Raw genomic sequence first — 19,645 nt, 5'->3', positions numbered from 1 at the left:
TTTAAAATCAAGAACAACCATAGGAACAGAAAAATGGATATATGAGTAGCACTGGCAGTTGTATCTACAATCACTTAAATTTTTTTCTGGCAAACTTTGGTAGATAACCTAATTTTCTCATTTTCCCCCATGTCAGCAAGAGAAAATGTTGGTTCTATATAATTTATTTTAAAAAGTACATCTAAAAGATTTGTCTGCAGTCATATCAACTTAATTTAAAGATGGAGAACCCCTGCTTTAGCCACCAATAGCACCAGATTTCTTGGTGCAGGTGGGACAGTGTACATGTTGGGTTGCTGTACATGGTGCTCAGGGTTTATTTCTGACTCTTTGCTCAGGGGTGTTCCTGGTGGCACTTGGGGGAACACATATGACATCAGGATTTGATCCAGGGTAATGGCTGACATAGCAGCTTTAGGAGTTGAGGCAGACCCTAGGTGACCTACTTATCTATATAGTGTTTAAATATTTATATATAGTAGATATATTGTAGTTGTAGTTGGACAAGACTCTCTCTCTACTCCCCTGAATCCTGTGGGAGTACTTTACTTGCTTTTTGTTATCTGAGAGTGAATCCTTAGTTTTGGGAAAGTTGTCATAATTTTCTATCCAAATGAGAATTGTTTCTATAGGAACTTTGCTGAATACGTGAATTTTTTGAAACTGTATGTAGTTACTAACCAGATGGCTGATACATGCTACTATAATACATGGCTGCATGGTCATTATATGTTTTATTTTGTTTTGTTTTTGTTATTGGGCCACACCTGGCAGGTTATGTGCTCAAGGATTACTTCTGGTGGGGCTCAAGGGAGTGCTGAGGATCAAACCTAGGTTAAATGCATGCAAGACTTACATAGTGTGCTAGCTCTCAAGTCCCAATGTATGTCCTGTATGTCTTTTATAAAGTGAAAAGCTCTAGTTTCTATTGAGAACAGTTAACAGTCTATTATGCCAGTAAGTTCTAATTATTAAACAAGGGAAACAGAAGTTGCCAATAAGATGCAGAACAGAATAGTAAAATAATCAATTTATTTCATTGGTTCTCACATTGTTATGATTCAAGGAGGATTCCATGTAGGACATCATGGAGGAACTGAAATATTCCTTTTCCATTATTTTAGGGTCTCAGGGTTTAACCTGGTTCTGTGCTCAGAGGCTATTATTGGCAGTGCTCTGGGTACCCTGTGCAGGGCCAGAAATTGAATAGATATTGGGTGCATATAAGGCAGGTGACTTACCTCTTGCATTCTCTCTCAGGTCCTTACTCTTCAAAATTTGGTTGTTCAAATATGTTAATATTGCTTTGTATTTGGGGAGGAATGAAGAAATATCAGAGAATAAAGGAATGAGATTGGGAGAAGAACTTTATAATTGGGATTCACTTAGAATAAACTGATTGCATCATTGAAAAATTCCTGATTGCCAGTTTCCTTGGAGAATGACACAATAGACTTTTGAAAGAAGGTAGAGCTAGCATTATATTTGTATTACCTATTGATGTTTGAAAATATATGCATATTTTGTGCATATAATTCACCTACTTTATAACATAGTATTAAATCACATTAATTCCCTTAGTTCTGTTTAATTTTGTTTTGTTTTGGGACCATGGCTGGTTGTGCTCAGGGCATACTCCTTACTCTTTACTCAGGGATTGTTCCTGGTGGGACTTGGGAGACCATATGGAAAGCTTGGAATTAGATCTGGGTCAGCTACACACAAGGCAAGAGCTTTACCCACTGTATTATTTCTCCAGCCTCAAGATTTTGGATGGTTTATATTACCCCTGTTTTCCGATTCTGACTTACCATTATTCTCATTTATATTATTGATCTCTCATATTAAGCTTTACATATTGAACGAAATAATCATCCTCACATAGCCTTGTGAAATAAGGACTCTGCTTGCCCATATTTCACCACTGAGAGGGCTGAATCTTTGAGAGTCTCACTAGAGGTTCTGCTCATAAAAAGAAGTGACTCTAGAGATCTGTCCTGTTTAGTGCCACCTTCTGCGTTCTGTTCTTTTGAGAGGTGCCTTCTCACAAACTTTTCTCTATTCATGACATGAGTGCTCTCTGCACCATTTTCACCTCTTCTAGGCACAGCTCAACTGTCACTTTCTCCTTGAGGGACCACAGATATCTGTGGCCTAACTGTCCTCCAGATGGTCTCAATCTTGGCTCCACAACTGATACAGAGCAGAGCAGGGCATCTCCTGGGATCTTGTTGAAAATGCAGAAAATGTGGGGCTGGAGTGATAGCACAGTGGGTAGGGCGTTTGCTTTGCACTCGGCTTACCCAGGTTCAATTCCCAGCATCCCATATGGTCCCCTGAGAACAGCCAGGAGTAATTCCTGAATGCATGAGCCAGGAGTAACCCTTATGCATCGCCACGTGTGACACAAAAAGCAAAAAAAAAAAAAATGCAGAAAATGTGAAAATCCCACATCTCCTCGAGGAGAACCTGCATTGTAGCAAGATCTCCAGGTGGTATATATGAACAGTTTGGGAGCTTCATACTTTGTGCTTTTCTTTGGGTTATAAGCTCTGAAAGGCAGAAGGGCTTTCTATTGTTTGGTAGAAATTCATAAATGTACAAAGCATACAAGACAACACATTACTTGGTGATGTGATAAGATATAGCATTTATATTCTGAAATTTAGATCATTCTCTACTTCCAAAAGTATTATTATTTGGAAGAATTTCCTTCTGTGTGGTGATAGAGTCCAATTTGACAATTATTTAATTTGTCATGTTTTTACCAACTTAGGCATTGGCTAAAGTTGAAAATGTTAATTGGTGTCTTGTCCCCACATCAAACCCTCCATTCCTTCCCCATGGCCTTTGATCTATCACCTGCCCTTGGGTCCCATCTTTCATTGCCAAAAGCTCAAATATAGATATTAGAGATTTGAAAAAACTCAATACTCAGAAGATAAAGAAAAAGAAAGCTGAAGACTCCAATTAATCTTATATGTGAAATTTTGAGGTCTGTTTCTCTGCAAGGAGGACACTGACTATCTTCCAGGAATGCTGAAATAGAATTTTGTCTCTAAAAACTACTGGATTTCAAGTGTTATTTTAGATTGAATTTGGTTAGTATCAAAACCTCAGTCACTACAGATGATCTTGTATTTTCATTTGCTATTTATATGCCAAGAACCCAAAGCTAATGATTTTTGAAATGATGGCTGTGTGTTTTCCAGTTTCTTTATTTAGATGCAATGTTTACATGTATTTGTATTTCTGAATGTTCTCTGTGAGGGTGACCAAATGATCACACAGATTGGCAGATGCTCGGGCCCTTCAATCAACTTCTTATTGCAGTACAATCTGGTTTCTCTGTTCTTTTTTGCAGAATATATCATCGGAATATATGCATAAGAGAAAAGAGGGCAAGCACATATAGGTTGCATTTAAAAAAATTCACACTAATTCTATTTCAGCAGTCAGTATGATTGCTGATGAACTTGCAAATCTGAAAATTGCTTAAACTTAAAGCCACGCTTTGGAACTGACAACATTCTTTAGTTCAGGGAGGATTCCACTTTACCTCTTTTTAGAGTTCTTTTTTTTTTTCTTTCCTGTGTGAATGTGTGTGTTGTTTTAGTGAGAGACTCCCTTCCCACCTCAGTCATTGGTTTGCTCACTCCCTTATGCGATGAATCAATGCTTCCAGAACAGGGGCTTCTGAGTGACTGCGGGAACAATTACTTCCAAATGAACTCGTGCATCTTAGCAGGGAACGTTCAGACCACACCCCAGGTAAAGGGAAGTCTTTCCTTAAAGCTTTCAGTAACTTTTAAAGGCTGCGGCTGTGCGCTGTGGTGTTTGCTGCAAGAGGGCTTGAGGGAGAGCTGCATGGGGGTAGAAAAATTGGATTGTATATTATAATGCAATGTTATCTAAAGTTAGTGGTAAGGGCGAGCAGTAAAGGCAAAACTGCTTACTGGGAAACCAGGGAAAATGCTCAGGACAGCCCTTGGCATACTGTTGATGTAAGGACACCCTGTAACATCTCTTAATAGGAGGCTAGTGGCCATCTGTGGTGTGGGAGTCAACATCAGAAAGGCGAAGGCTGTGGGGAGAAAGGAGAAAGGAAGAAAAGGCAGACCAAAATGAGCTGCGGAGCAATTAGCTTTCAGGGCGCACGGGGAAAAACATTTTTTAAAAATTATTATTTGGTTATCTGTGAGAAGGAGATAGTCTCAGAGATTTTGAGCACTGGAAACCATATGTAGGAAAAGATTTAAAATCCTAGCTCTAATTTCTATGATTCATATATTTTCTCATGGATAGAGACCAAGATGTGTTTTTAAACGGCATTGACAAGTGAAAGTGTTAATTGGCATTTAACAAGTGCAGTGGTATTAACATGCATCTGTTTCTGCTTTGTGTTGTAAAGGATTTTTCATCACCATAGCAATTCATTTCTGGGCTCCATTGGAACAAGTATGCTGTAAACAGCTACATTTTTTTCTCCTTTCTGAACAAGGGATCCAGCATTCTATAACACATGGCTCTTTATCTAAATGCTGCAGTCTAGCTATTGTAGTTTCAAATGGAATTTTGCACCCGAAATGATCTGTATCCTTGGTAAGATTAGAGGATGCTAGGTAAAGGCGATGAAAAGAGCACCATGCCAGCATTGTCCTGGTAACTTAAAAGCAAATACTGAACTATTGCCCTTTCTGTGGTTGCTCTTCTGAGGTTATGTGTATGGAGAGGAATTTATTCCTGATCTTTTTCTCAAACAGCAACATAGAAAGATGAATAACTCTTTAGTTCTATTAGATTTTCCTGTTTTATGTTACTCTTGAATGATATAAAGTATTGACTCAACTAAAATTAAAACTTATTCTCCTATACTGTTAAAGAAGTACTATATATGATATGTTTCTGTAAAAAAATAGAACTAATAAAGTAGAAGGAAATAATTTTATTTACTTTCAGTTGCTTTCATTGTTGACATGTGGTTATGTTTAGAAATTTATTTGAGGGCATTGATATTCACATACCTTATTAATTGAAACCTGAGGTTTCATTTATACTTCTATTTTATCCACTAAAATGATAGCTATTAATCTTTAATAGGCCCATATTTTATTATATAGCAGCAATGGAATTTTATTTATATTTTAGAGATTTAACTAACTTTTAATTATACAAGTTATAGAGACCTTTTTAAGTATTTATTTATTTGCATTTTCAAAAGTAAAGGCATTTATTGTTAGTTGTGGCTAACAATAAATGTATTTCATAGCCATGACATTTGTACTGAAAGCTAATAAACATCAGCATATAAGTTTTACTTATATATAATGTAGGATGGAACTCTAGTCAACATAGAGAGAAATGAGGGCAGGCCTATAGAATCTGAGGTCATCATTTTACCTCCTTTTTGATTAGCAAAGTATTATTTATTTTCTACCAAAGTGAAATTCTATCATAGATTATATGAATTATCCTCAATGATTTTCTTACTAAGACCACTTTCCATCTATTATGATACTAGTTATGTAAAGAAATCTACCTAAAAATAATCCATCTAGAAAGTGTATGAAATTATTGTATTGCTGATAATGTGCTCCCAAATCTCACAAGGTTTTAATATTCCTCCTTAGGAAGGAAAGCATTGTTTAATATTTTCAAATGATAAGCTGCAACCTGAAAGTCAGCATAAAGGTGTTGAAGGAAAATGAAAAATCATTTTAAATACTGGAGAAAACTTTGGTTTAGAAGGATTTGTTTTTGTATTTTAGACACTTTAAATATATACATTGTTTCCAACTATCTTTGTCATGGTGGTCCCTTCTCTATCCAAACTGTCTTCTTCCCCAGCATTTGAGTCAGACTTCCAACTGTAGACCGATCCTCCTGTCCTTGTTTCTACTGTCCTTGGGTATTGGTCTCATATTATCTTTTTTTTTAAATCCCATAAATGAGTCCAGTTATTATTTATCTATCCCTCTCCTGACTCATTTCATCCATATAATATTCTCCATTTCTATCCATTTATAAGCAAATTTCATAGCTTTATTTTTTCTAAGAGCTGCATAATATTTCATTGTGTAGATGTACTATAGTTTCTTTAACCAGTCATCTGTTCTCAGGTATTCAAGTTGTGTCCAGATTCTGGCTTTGTGAATAGAGCTGCAATGAAAATATTAGTGCAGATTTAATTTCTCCTGTGTGTTTTTGGGACACTGGGGTGTATTCCCAGAAGGGGTATTGTTGGGTCACATGGAAACTCAATTTCCAGGTTTTTGAGGAATGCCCATATTGTTTTCCAAAAAGACTGGGCCAGTGGCCTTCCAACTAACAGTGAAGGAGAGTACCTTTCTCCCCACATCCACAGAAACATTTGTTGCTCTTGTTCTTTTTGATGTGTGCCAGTCTCTGTGGTATGAGGTGATATCTCTTAGTCATTTTGATTTGCATCTCCCTGATGATTAGAGTTATAGAGCATTTTTTCACGTGCCTTTTGGCCATTTGTATTTCTTCTTTGAGAAAGTTTCTGTTCATTTCTTCTCTCCATTTCTTGATGGGGCTGGATGCTTTTTCCTTGTAAAGTTCTAACAGTGCCTTATCTTGGATATTAACTCCTTGTCAAAGCAGTGTTGGGTAAATTCCTTTTCTGAATCTATAGCCTGTCTTTGTATATTGGTCACAATTTCTTTTGAGGTGCAGAAGCTTTTTTAGTTTAATGTAGTTTAATTTGTTCATCTTTGCTTACACTTGCTTGGTCAGTGGTGTTTCATCTTTGCAGATAGCTGGAAATAGTCACTCTAGATTAGAACTGTGCACTGAAAACAGGTAAAGGAACAAACATAATCTATCAGTTCCTGTATTGCAACTCACAATGTCCCAAAGTCTAGAGAGAGACAGAAGCAGAGAGACAGAGAGAAAAAGAAGAAAAGTCTCTTCCATAGAGACAGGCTGGGGGAAAGGTGATGAGAGGGAAACTGGAGATATTGGTGGTAGGAAATGTGCACCAGTGGAGGGATGGGTGTTGGAACACTATATGACTAAAACCCAACTGTAAAAAATTACGAAGGCAGCATGCGAGGGAAGGGGAGGTGCGATGTTGTTCTGTTGTCTGTGTGCGCACTGGGGCAGTTCTCTTTAGCACGCACCGCTCTCGTTTGGTGTTCTTGACCGACTGTGTATGAACCAGATCTGGATGGCTCCTCCTTGTGCTCTGCTTCTGTGTATGCCACTGAGCTCTCTTCTGTCTGTCTATCTCTGTCTCTGTTTCTGTAGTCTCTCCTCTGGTCTCTTCCGACCTCTCTCTGTATCTGCTTCTGTGTCTTCTGTCTATTTTGTCTCCTTCACTTCTGTGTCTTCCCGTGTGTCTTCTGTGTCTTCTCTGTTCTTCTCCCGTGTCCGACTCTCGTGTGTCTTCCCCTCTGTCTCTGGTCTTCTTCTTCTGTCTCCCCTGTCTACTTCTTGTCTCCCTTGTCTTCTTCTTCTGTCTACCCTGTCTCCTTCTTCTGTCTCCCCTTCTTCTGTTTGTGTCCTGTTGCCTCTTCTTCCACAGTCTTAGTTTATATAGCAAATTACACAAAGGTGGGTTTAACATTAACAAATCAGCAAAGAAGGGTAAGACCATTTTTCGAGGAGATTAACAAAATCTCATCTAAGGATCTCAACTAGGAGATCTGTTCAAGGGTGGGGTCTAAATAAGGGTATGTCAGGGTGTGTCCCTTTCTTCTTTCCTCTGCTTAAATAGTTATAGTAAATTTACTTCTAATATTTCTAGCAACGTCATTCTGTATGAGCACAGTAAGAGATATATCAGACTGAAAGTTTGGTTCTTCCTGAGGACATTCACTATATATTCCAGATCACAGTCCTCAGGCCAGGTTAATCTTTCTAACCCCAGCAGGGTCCTAATCTTGTCATTACTTTTGGATCATGACATCATTTGTCTATGACCATGTTCTCAACTTATAGTTGAGTATTGTGGCGCTTTGGCCTGGCCATTTCGATGCCAGGGTAGCTCACAGCTTGCCCTGGGTCCATTCTGTCCCTCATAGGAACCCTGCTTTTGGGGTACTAGGAAATAAGGGTAGGGTAGAGAAAGCAGATGCCTGGGAGTAAATATTATTAAAGTCAATCAGCTCCCAAGTTACAAAGCATATCATTGACTCTCTTTCTGTATCTCTACAGAAAGGACATTGCTTTAAGGTAAACTAAGTTCCCTGCATCAAGGCTAAAAGGACAAACCCCATGTTGTCCTACACCCAACCATGATTAGCTTTGTAAATCTGTTTATCATGCTAACTCAAAAATAAAAAAATAGGTACAGATGTCATTTCTACTGTGCTTTTTTGCATCCTCGGGATATGTTCCCAGAAGTGGCATCGCAGGGTCATATGGAAGCTCAATTTTCTAGTTTTTGAAAAACTGTCTAGTTTCTGAACAACTGGATAGTTGTTCAGAAAACTGGTCCAGAAAGGCTGGACCAGTTGTCATTCCCACCAACAGTGAAAGAGCGTCCCTTTTTCCCCACATCCGCACCAGCACTGGTTGCTTTTGTTCTTTTGAATGTGTGCCAGTCTCAGTGGTGTGAGATGATATCTCATTGTTGTTTTGATTTGCATCTCCCTGATGACTAGGGATGTGGAACATTTTTTCATGTGCCTCTCAGCCATTTGTATTTTTTTTTTTGAGGAAACTTCTGTTCATTTATTCTCCCCATTTTTTGATGGTGTTGGTGGTTTTTTTCTTGTACAATTCTACTAGTGTCTTGTGTATTCTGGATATTTATCCCTTATCAGATGGGTACTGGGTAAATATTCTTTCCCATTCTGTGAGCTCTTTTTGTATTTTGGTCACTGTCTCTTCTGAGGTGAAGAAGCTTCTTAGTTTGATGTAGTCCCCATTTCTTTATGTTTGCTTCCACTTTCATGGTCCGTGCTGTTTCACGGTGATTCAATAAAATTAAAAAATATATATACATTAGGGCCTGAGTGATAGTTCTGCAGGCAGGGTGTTTGCCTTGCATGCAGCTGACCTGAGTTCGATCCCCAGTATTCCGTATGGTCCCCCGAGCACCGCCAGGAGTAATTCCTGAGTGTAGAACCAGGACTGAACCCCTGAGCATCTCCAGGTGTGACCCTAAAAGAAAAAAATTAAAATTAATATATACAGAGAGAGGGGGGCAGAGAGAAAGAGAGTTTCTAGAAGGCATAGGATTTTTATCTTTTTTGAAATTTGGGTTTCAAAATTTTTAAAAATTTAATCACTGTGAGATAGACTCTTATGGCATAAGTGCTTTAATTTTTTAGTTACCAAAAGTTCTGTCTTAGAACAGGAATAAAGTTAGGTAATTCCATAATAAGAGTAAAAATAGCCTACAATGATATCCAGACCTCTTTGATTTCTTGCTCAAAAATAAATATATATAACAACTATTATCTATGCCCCAGGTTACCTGTCTCAGGACCACTTAGATGTCAGCCATGCGCCGTGATGACACTCTCTCCATCCCAGACTTACTGTCACCAGCATGGCTTCTGTTTTCATAGGCACAGTCAGGTTCACATTCTTGTATCATTGTTCCTTGTCTTTCACCAAGTCATATCCTTATTTTTTTTTCTGGAAACCGAGTAACATGATCAAAGACTGGCCTTTTAATCATTTGGATCTCTATTTATATGTTATTTACTCACACATTCATATTGTGGCCCAGGATGTAAATGTTTTCAGAGACATGGAGACTGCCAGTGACTTGCATCTAATTTACTAGTTTTTTTCTACCCAAACCAAACTCTGTGGTGGATAATTATCCTTAAATAACTCTCTTTAATACCCTCAATTTCTTTACACCTTCAGCATCCTTCTGTCAGAACTACCTCCAAACATCAGTTCTTTAAACGTGACAGTTTATCTTTGTTTCCATGTGAGACAGTTGAGTATTCCCAGAGGGAAGTGTCAAACTGTCAAGTGAAGCAATTCACTACAAATTCATGGATTTGATTTTGGGATAGGCCCTTAGTATTGTCAGCTCATCCTTTATATCCTTATAGCTAGATATCTTATCTGAGGAAAGATTGATGATGGTTATTGACCTTGCAGTTAACATTGTTTCAGCTTTTTCCATTTCCCTAAAATCCTGTGTCACTTTTACTACTTCTTCCTCAGTTATCAGATTACTTAACATTAGATTTGGAGGGTTCAACCTTAGACCTTTTACTCTACTTTTTCTTACACTTTAGTAATTTAGTCTCATATTTTGCGCGTATAAGTTAACAACCCTTACAATTATATCTCCATCCCAGACATTTCTCTCAACCCATCCTGACATCCATATTCATATTGTTACTTGAATGTGTATTTGACATATAAAGCTTAATCTTTTCCCCTAAACCTGCTTCATCTGCTGTTTCCTTTATCACAGAGAATAGGGTATTTCTTGCGGATCTGCAGATTGAAATCTTTTACTCATATTTGTCTCTTATCTATCTTGCATCTAAATTTGCAGCATATTGTTTTTCCTTTGAAGTGTAGCAGACTTTTAGCATTTTGTATAAGTCTTATTACAGCAATTAAAGTTTGCTCTATTCTCCTAGCATGGATTATTGGAATAGTTTTAAAAATTTTCTTTCGTCAGGGGAAGCCTCCCAAGCAGTTAGAGAGTCTGGCGGTTATTCCCAGTGATTCTCAGCCAGCCTAGGCTTAATGGTTTCAAGCTGGGGTCTGGGGATGTGTTGCTGCTTTGTCCCTCTGGTACTCAAACCACTAGGCTGCTCTGGACATTGTGCTATATATTTTTGTATACTTAATTCATTTTCTGTCTCCTGTGTCAGATTTTAAATTTCACTGGGGATATATTTTAGTTCACTATGATATCACCAACTGCTACAATGCAGTCTGACATTTAATAGGTATTTAATTAGATTTTATTTATGAATTAAACTAAGTAGAAGGCTAAGTTCAAGTAAAGACCTAGCTTTAATAGGTGCAGAGTAGATCATAGAAAGAATATGAGATCATAGAATTAAAGATGCAGGTGGTTGAGCAGATGTACTGATAGGGATTATGTGCATTCTTTTTTTTTAACCATTTTATAATGTTTTACTATGTTCATAATTAATTTTTATTGTAGTTTAGGTAAATGGTTACAATAGTGTAAACATTTGTAGTACTGATATGTAAGTTACTGTGCCTCACCACCACCAAAGTGCCCAAGACTCTCTATCACTGTCCCTGTGTCACCTCTAACCCACCACTTTACTCCTCCCCTTCACCACTATTTGCTAATCTGAGTTTTTTAATCCAAGGCCAAGTATTTGTCATATTTATCTACTCTCTATTCCCTTGTTTTGTCTCTTTCTATACCACAGATAAGTGATTATCTAATCTTTCACCTTGTTCCTCTAGTTTATTTTATTTCACCTGATACTCTCCAGTTCTACCCAGGTGGCAGTGGGACTTCTCTTCTTTGTTATTTTTTTATTTGGGGGGAATTATTTTATGATTACTTCAGTAATGCATGAAATGAGGATCAAACCAGCAACTTACAATGAGAAGGGGGGACAAGATGTTGAGGATATGAATAAGGAGGCAAATATATGAGTTCTTTAGGTTAATGACAAAGTGGTGGGTTCTGAAATTATGACTACAAGTCAATACTAAAGGACTTGCTTGATTCTCAAAGCCATAAATTTTAAGTGAACACTAAATATGGTAATTAGATTTTCCCTATTCACATTATATCTGTGGCATAGGTGTTGGATAGTTAGGGTTAGAATTAATGGGGACTGTGATTTATCTAAACTGAGATTATACTCGAGAGAGAGCAAGCTACACGGCACACCACATGGGAGTAATTGTGTCTGCTTGAGTATTGCCGTTGTCTTGTTTTGTTTAAACATGGGAAAACATAATGTTGGAAGGATCCATAGACTTTTATTCTGGTGCAATCTGAGAAATGGTTGAGTTGAGGTACTAGATAAAGTGATATGGAAAGTAAATGATAGTGATAAGAGAATCAAAATGATAAAGTTAAAGAGGGGATATACCCACAAATCTTGAGTAGGAGTGGGAGAAGCCTGATAAAGTAGGGGTCAAGGAAACACATTACTAGACCAACTGTCCTTGGGATATAACTAGGTGATATAAAAAGCATCATATAACAAAAAATTGGAAAAGAACCTTGAACAAAATATTCAAAGGAGAAATGGTTCAATTTGAGCGTGGACAGATGACTAAGGGTCTGAATTGTTACAAATGGAGGCCATGAGAGTCAGAGATGCATGTTCGTAGATGAGTGGAAGTTAAAGAACATATAGAGGCACTTAAACAGTGGATAAAGGACACATCATACTTTGAGGCTCAGTGTGAGAGAAAAGAGCTACCTCTGAGGGAGTTTATATGGCAACAAGAATCCTTCAAAATAAAACTGAATTGTGTTGTAACTGAAATGTGGAGAAAAGTTAGGACTCTAGTTGATATTATGGTGGCTGATTAAATTCCAGAAAGCATATAATAAAGTCTCAAGAGTTGGAGTAGCATGCAAGGGGAAACAAAATTAGGAATGTACATACAGGATTGATGGGTGTCTCTGAGACCAGACTTACTCGAGGGATAAGGGCTGCAGGACTTGCCAAGACCAAGTTAGTATGGCTTGAAGAGAGAGGAGAAAGGTTTTTTCCCCCAGGACTTCATCTTTCTTGTGATAAAAACATGGGGAGAGGTGCACAGTGCTAATGTGATTTTTACTAAGGTGGGTACGTGTTATCAAAAGCATTGGTCACATTTCCCTCACCATTCCATTTATTCCATTCTACCACATTAAAGACCTTTTCCTCATCTTAATTTTCTCTGGTCTCCAGACAGATGAGGTTACTTCTCTGGTTCTTTAAATCTGCCTGCCTTTTCTGAAGCTTTCATAATTATTGGTTACTTCTCTGAGTCTATAGTTATAGACTAACCCTATCCCTAACACAATACCAACCCATGCACTTTGCTAACTCTCTTTCCCTCTGTGAATACTCTCAACCTCTCTACTAACACCTCACCTAAATTGGAAAGTGCAGTTGACAGTCCTGTCTTCCCTTGCATCTTTTTACATCTGTCTTCACTCTGTTGATCTTTTGTCACTTAAGAGAACAGAAGTCTCTCTTTCTCCTTGTTTCTATTCTTAGATCTTTCACAACCAGAATAATTTACCTGAAATTCTAATGCATTTTTGTCAGTTCCTGGTCAAACAGTACTATTATGCTTCTCTGTTGTGAGTGGACAAAATCCAAGCCAGCTGTAGATGTCACTGCTAATTCCCCTGCCCCACCCCGAGATTTCTCAGCCTAAGATATACTTATTCTCATCTCCCTCTTCACTTCATATTTAAAGTTCAGCTCTTGCCTTTCATAGAGTTTCTCAGATTAGTAAGGCATTTCTAACTGCAAACTTCTGAGTGCCTCACACACAGAGTATGTAGAGTCATTTTTGAAAGGATAAAAAGTAGATGAGAAGAGTTCTATCCTCTACATCCTTGAGAGGAAATATTAACATTCTAGTAGCCAGAAAGTTAATTTTTTTCAATTCAAATTCATATTTTAGCATTGTATTTAATGATAAATGTTGGAAGTTTCTTGCTTGGTTGATGATTATGAATCAAATTGAACCTGCTAAACCAGGGTTAAATGGGTAAACATCAATTTTGAAACAGCCCAGATGCTGTGTTTTGTGATAACTGAGTAGAGATGACTCCGAATATTCCAGCAGATCAACTTGTCAACCTGCTGTTTTATTGCCACCCTCTAAAACAGCATCTTCCTGGGGCCTCACAGCTTTCCCTGATAAATGGTATCATTAAAAAAAAAGCTATACTATGATTATTTTTATGGTTGTTTTCTTTGGCAACCATGCACCCAAGCACTAGACAATAGACGATTTATCAAAATAAATGAGATAAATATCATGGTTTATAGAGAATAAAATCAAGACAAACCTCTGACAAGACTGAAAGTCTAATTTATTACATGTCTCATAGGTCTCTTCTGGTGATTCTGAAGCCAAACCTCTGATCTTCACATTTGTCCCCACTGTCAGAAGACTACCAACCCACTCTCAATTGACTGACACCTCTAAATTTCTTGTTAAAATTCCTGAGGAATCAAGTGATAAGAATCCAGAAACTGTAACTAGGGTAGGATTCTTTTTATTCTTTTTTTTTCCCTATCAAGCCATTAACACTAAACCATCACTAAATTATTCATCAATAATGATACAAAAATGTTCGAATGCTTATTTTCTCAACTTAAAGTGAGATGGCCATAGAATTTAAGGTTGACTAAAAATACAATTATATAATGGAAGCCTAGATGTCATCATAGTCTTTGGGCTATGGTTGTAGCTCAGTGGTAGTGTTCCTGCCTCGCCCGAATGAGACTCCGGGCTTGACCATGGTAGTCACCTCCGCTGCCCAAAATAGAATTAAATGTCAACAAACCTCACAATCTAATATGTTACTCTCAATCCTTTTGAGTCAGCAGGCATCCATTATTTGCTATTTATAGTTCACCTCCTGGCACCTCCCCTTCTTTCAAACCATTTAAAAGTACTAAGACCAAGATATTTTGTAGTTAAAATTTATCTTGAACAAAAATACAAGATTGGGTCTGGGCTCCACATATATCCCTTGAGCATAGCCTGGAGTGTCCCCTGAGCAGGAGTAAGCTTTGAACATAGCTGCATGTGGCCCCCAAACAAAAACAAAATGCAAAATACCCAAACTTGGGGAATTTTATAAATATACTGTATGCACAAACTTTGATGTTAGTTTTGTAAATGTGTGCAGTTTTGGTGTGTAAAAGTCTTATCTATAGTCATAAAGCTATTGATACTCTTTCAATAGTGGAACTTTTGAAAATGTATCCTGTGGAACTAATACAGAAGAAAAAAATTTTCTGTAGGAAAATAGTTAGGAAAAAATAAAAGCTGCCAAACAGCTAACAGAAAACAATATTGTATATTACCTTAACTAGATTATAATTACAATAATTATGTAATTCCTTATAAAAGTTAACTTAGAATATTGTGACAAAGTACATTACATTATACTGCAATTATTACTATATAAAAGAAAGTCAATATAACAATATATTACAGTATAATATATTACAAGAATATATTACAGTATATAACATATAATATATTAGGTAATATATTATATATACTATAGTATATTGTTACATTTTACATTATACTGTAATTATAACTCTATAAAGGAAGATACCAGGACTGAAAACAGAATAGAAAAAAATTGGAAAATGGTTTGTTAAAATAATTAAATCTGGGATGAAGATGGCTTTGTCCTTAAATATTATTTTATTATAAATAAAATGTGAGTGAGGGAACTTTATAGACTTGAGCCAATTGGAATGCTTGGTTCAGATTGTATTGAAATACCTAGCAAGTTGTAATTGTATCTATGATTCTCAGATTTTCAACCTTGTTTCATTTTATTTCAAAGACTATTGGGGCAAAATTATATCAGATAACCTGCATGCTATATGAAGTGATTTTTGGGAAAGTATCTCTACAGCACTACACTGCCACATGTAACATACTCATGGGATACTTTGTCATTAGGTGCACTGAGTCTGTGAGGAGGTAGATATATGAATCAGTCTTGTTTTCAGTGGACCAAAATTTCCAAAAATAATGTATTTATTTGTTATTGCAACATTACACACACAACCACATTTTTACAACACTTAAAAATTTACAAGATTTTAAAAAATAAAAAAATAAAATTTACAAGATTTTCTCCCTATTATTAGCAATTCAATGTTATAATAAAACAGGATACAAAATCACTATTTCTTTATATATTTAACAACTATTAATTAGATATATTCTGCAATAGATGCTGTGAATTCTGAATGACTAAATTCAACTCATAGTTGTTGAAAAGAAGACAAAAATTAAAATGTTAAAAAGATTAGACCTCAAGTTGTGAAAGATACAGTAAAAAAAAGATATGAGTCTAAAATACTATAGAAAAAAATACTATAGACTGGTGGACTGTGAATCCTTTTATTATTTATTTATTTATTTATTGCCTTCTGGGTAACACCTGGTGATGCACAGGGGTACTCCTGGCTCTGCAGTCAGGAATTACCCCTGGCGGTGCTCAGGGGACCATATGGGATGCTGGGACTCGAACCCAGGTTGGCCTCATGCAAGGCAAATGCCCTTCAGCTGTGCTATTGCTCCAGCCCCTATGAATCTTTTTAGATGATTAATTTACATTAGTAAATTTTTATTTTATATTATTAATAAATAACTTGTTTTCTCAAACAAGTGCATTTTTGTTATTTTACATGTTTACATATTAAGATTTCTCTTTGTTATTTAAGTTTTAGGCTTTCGTTACTATAGAGTATTATAAATTATAATTTGAATAACATTATCAGAGAAATCCTAATCAGAGAGTACTTGTGTTTTATATTAAATATATATAATCATCAGCTGAAAAACACATAATGATGTATAAAATGAAATACTTAGTTTAGTTGTATCTAATCACTTCTATTTTATCTTCACATATAAAGCCCATGCACACATACACAGCAAATATTAAATTAACTGCTACAGTGGAAATTTATTTTACTGTATTCAATGTCTTCCTTAACTTAGTGTTTTGAAGTGACTTTAGACTAAAAGAAAAATTAAAAAGAAAATAATAGCTATCATAGTATGATTTTCTAAACCATGAAAATAAACACTGTTCCTTTTAAATACAATTAAGATAACGATTTTTTAAGAAAAAAAGTAGAAAAGATAATTTGATAGCTGATCAAGTTGATTTGCTTTTGGCTTAGAAAATTGCATTCATAGCAAATTAGATGGGAAAAGATTTTAAAATGTAGAATTTAGAATTATAAATACAAAGTAAAATACAGTAAAACTTTTTATGCATAAAAAGTATTTACCTTTTTACTGCCTTCACTACCTCCTCTATCCTCCCTTCTTTCTCTTATTTTTCTGGTTTTTTTTGTTTGTTTTTGCTTTTTGGGTCACACCCAGCAATGCTCAGGGGTTACTCCTGGCTTTGCACTCAGGAACCACTCCTGGCGATGCTTGGGGGACCATATGGGATGCCGGGGATCGAACTGGGGTCGGCCTCGTGCAAGGCAAATGCCCTACCCGCTGTGCTATTGCTCCGCCCCCCCTCTTATTTTTCTTTCCCCACATCTTTCTCCTTTATTTCTACCTTTATTCCTAATTGTTTTATATATATTATGAATGTATATGTATTTTGTTCTGATTTTGTATTTCCTTTTAGACTTTTATAAAATATTTTTTTTCTAAAATTACTTTTCTTTATAAAATAATATCATTATTTTATTCATAGCAGATTTATTTGCTGCTATTATGGACCCTGAATTCTTTGTACTTAGGCATGAATAGATGGAGCATTAAACACATATATTTAAGTTAAACCTATTGTCTTCAAAACAAATGTTTTGATGTTTTAAAGAATTTTATGCATTAGGACTTGCAATGCTGCAATGAGGGTTTCATGCGTACAACATTCCACAGCCCACAAGATTGTTTTTCTTTCCACCATTGTCTCAGGGCTCACCCTTAAGTCTCCAAGCCTCTTAAACTCAATTCTGTAGACCAGTTTTCAGATTCTATTGCTTTTGGCCATTTGTTATGCTCTTACTATGCCCCCTAATATTTCACATACAACAGAAAAAAATAAACTAAAACAAAAAAGAACAAAAAACTTGTGTCCTTGGAAATTATAAACAGATTAAGCTTTCAAGTACATATGTAGAAGATAAGCATTTATCAAATCCATGCCAAGGTTTTTATGTCTCTCTATTTATTGCAGTCTAATTCCAATGAATACTTGACCTTAAATGCTGAGAGCCAGCAGAAGAGAGACCAAGGGCCATTGCTTTACCCTACAGAAGTCAGTGAAAAGGTTTCACAAGAAAACGGGATTAGAGCAAACGAACCTCAAAGAATGCAGCAAAGTGACCTCTTCAAAGCTGAGTATGTCTTTATTGTGGACTCTGAAGGGGAAGATGAAGCTACAAGCAGAAAAGGTGAAGAAACTCCCACTCTTGGGATGGGTATCCCAGCTCCACGACCCAAGTCTCTCGCCATCTCCTCCAGCCTGGTCTCTGATATGGTCCCTCCCAAAACTCTAGGGGTAGACCTCCAGGTCCCATCCCAGTCAGAAATTCCTCATGGCACAGCACCTCAGCAAAAGCCTATACAGGTAGGTTTTTCTTCTTACCCTAAGAAACAATAAGTGTTTGCATAAAACATGTCCTGTCATATTTGCAAAGGCATTTATGCAAAACTCAAAGAAAAAGAACTAAACCCCCCCAAGTCCCAAGATCCTAAGTTGTCATAGTACAAAAATATGTAAATATTTTACATGTAATTTACGTATATAATATTCAGCAATATTCAGAAGACAAAAATTTACAAATTAAAAAGGATTATATAATTATACTATAAATCTAAGAGAAAATGAAAAAATTCACTGATTCACTGAAGTGGATTTGCAAGAATATTATCTCTTGTTGGGGAATTCTGGAGAAGGTTGATATTGGGAGTTTCTTAGGAGAGAGTGCATGGTGAAATGAGTGGTTTTATCATGAATTCTTAATAGAATAAAGATTGAGTAAGAAAATATCAGTTGCTTAGATACAAACAGATCACTTAAAAGCTGGAAAACTTAATATAAGGGTTAATTAAGAAATAGGAGGGTGTCAGGAAAAGAATTCTCCACCATTCGTCCAAAGGAAAATATCTACTGAAGTTGGAAGGCTGGCCCCACTGAAATAGGGTGACTGTCCCATTTCCAAAATCAGCAGTAATTCTGAATGGTTCCTTTAAGATGGTGAGTCTATGGGTCTATGGTGTGATAGAAGAAAATGTATCTTGATGGTTGGAAAGAAAATAATGGATAGGAGTAGCATTTGGAGAAAAAATATTGATGTTATTGGCTAATGGTCAGCTCTTTGTTATAATAAAATTATAAGATGACTTTGACAAGGCAGTGGTAAAATGTAAGGATGCAGAAGATAACTTGGAGAGTACTGAATGTGGAGTTCTTGTTAATGAAGCATCATGACGTCTTGCTTATGATCTAGCTCTGCATTTGAAGTTTTGCATAGCATTTGGGAGAACACTTATATTGGTGAGACTTGGTCTCATGCAAAACTGTAGAGGAGGATTTTTTTAGGTGCTACCACATTTTTATTCATGCAACTTCAGTGACTTTTTCCTGCTATATGCAAAATACCTTCAATTATCTAGTATTCTTGTGCTACCTTCTGATTATTGAAGATTGACCGGGGTGCCCTCAGCCAGTCCTACTGGAATAAAAATTATATTTCTTATTAAAACTTAGTCTCAGTTATTTTTTGGAAACATTCTTATAATATCACTATATCACTGTATCACTGTCATCCAGTTGCTCAAGCGGGCACCAATAATGTCTCCATTGTGAGACTTGTTGTTACTATTTTTAGCATATTGAATATGCCATGGGTAGTTTGCCAGGCTCTGCTGTGAGGGTGGGATACTCTGGGTAGCCTGCCGGGCTCTCCGAGAGGGACGGAAGAATCGAACCCAGGTCAGCCGCGTGCAAGGCAAA

The 19,645-nt window shown here is 36.5% G+C and overlaps 1 protein-coding gene across 1 annotated transcript in view; it reads left to right on the top strand.

The window, feature by feature from the left end:
- The first annotated feature begins 3,675 nt into the window (after window positions 1-3,675).
- The window catches only part of MLIP (muscular LMNA interacting protein), a 178,608-nt gene continuing 162,638 nt past the window's right edge, over window positions 3,676-19,645 (top strand). The window contains exons 1-3 of the mRNA XM_055123001.1: window positions 3,676-3,771; window positions 14,009-14,164; window positions 17,864-18,256. Coding sequence (XP_054978976.1) covers window positions 3,676-3,771; window positions 14,009-14,164; window positions 17,864-18,256 — 645 coding nt within the window. The remainder of the gene's footprint in view (window positions 3,772-14,008; window positions 14,165-17,863; window positions 18,257-19,645) is intronic.

Source organism: Sorex araneus, chromosome X (assembly GCF_027595985.1).
Source record: "Sorex araneus isolate mSorAra2 chromosome X, mSorAra2.pri, whole genome shotgun sequence".
NCBI lineage: Eukaryota > Metazoa > Chordata > Mammalia > Eulipotyphla > Soricidae > Sorex > Sorex araneus.
The sequence above is the reverse complement of the archived record's forward strand: the minus strand, read 5'-3'. Positions and strand labels throughout refer to the sequence as shown.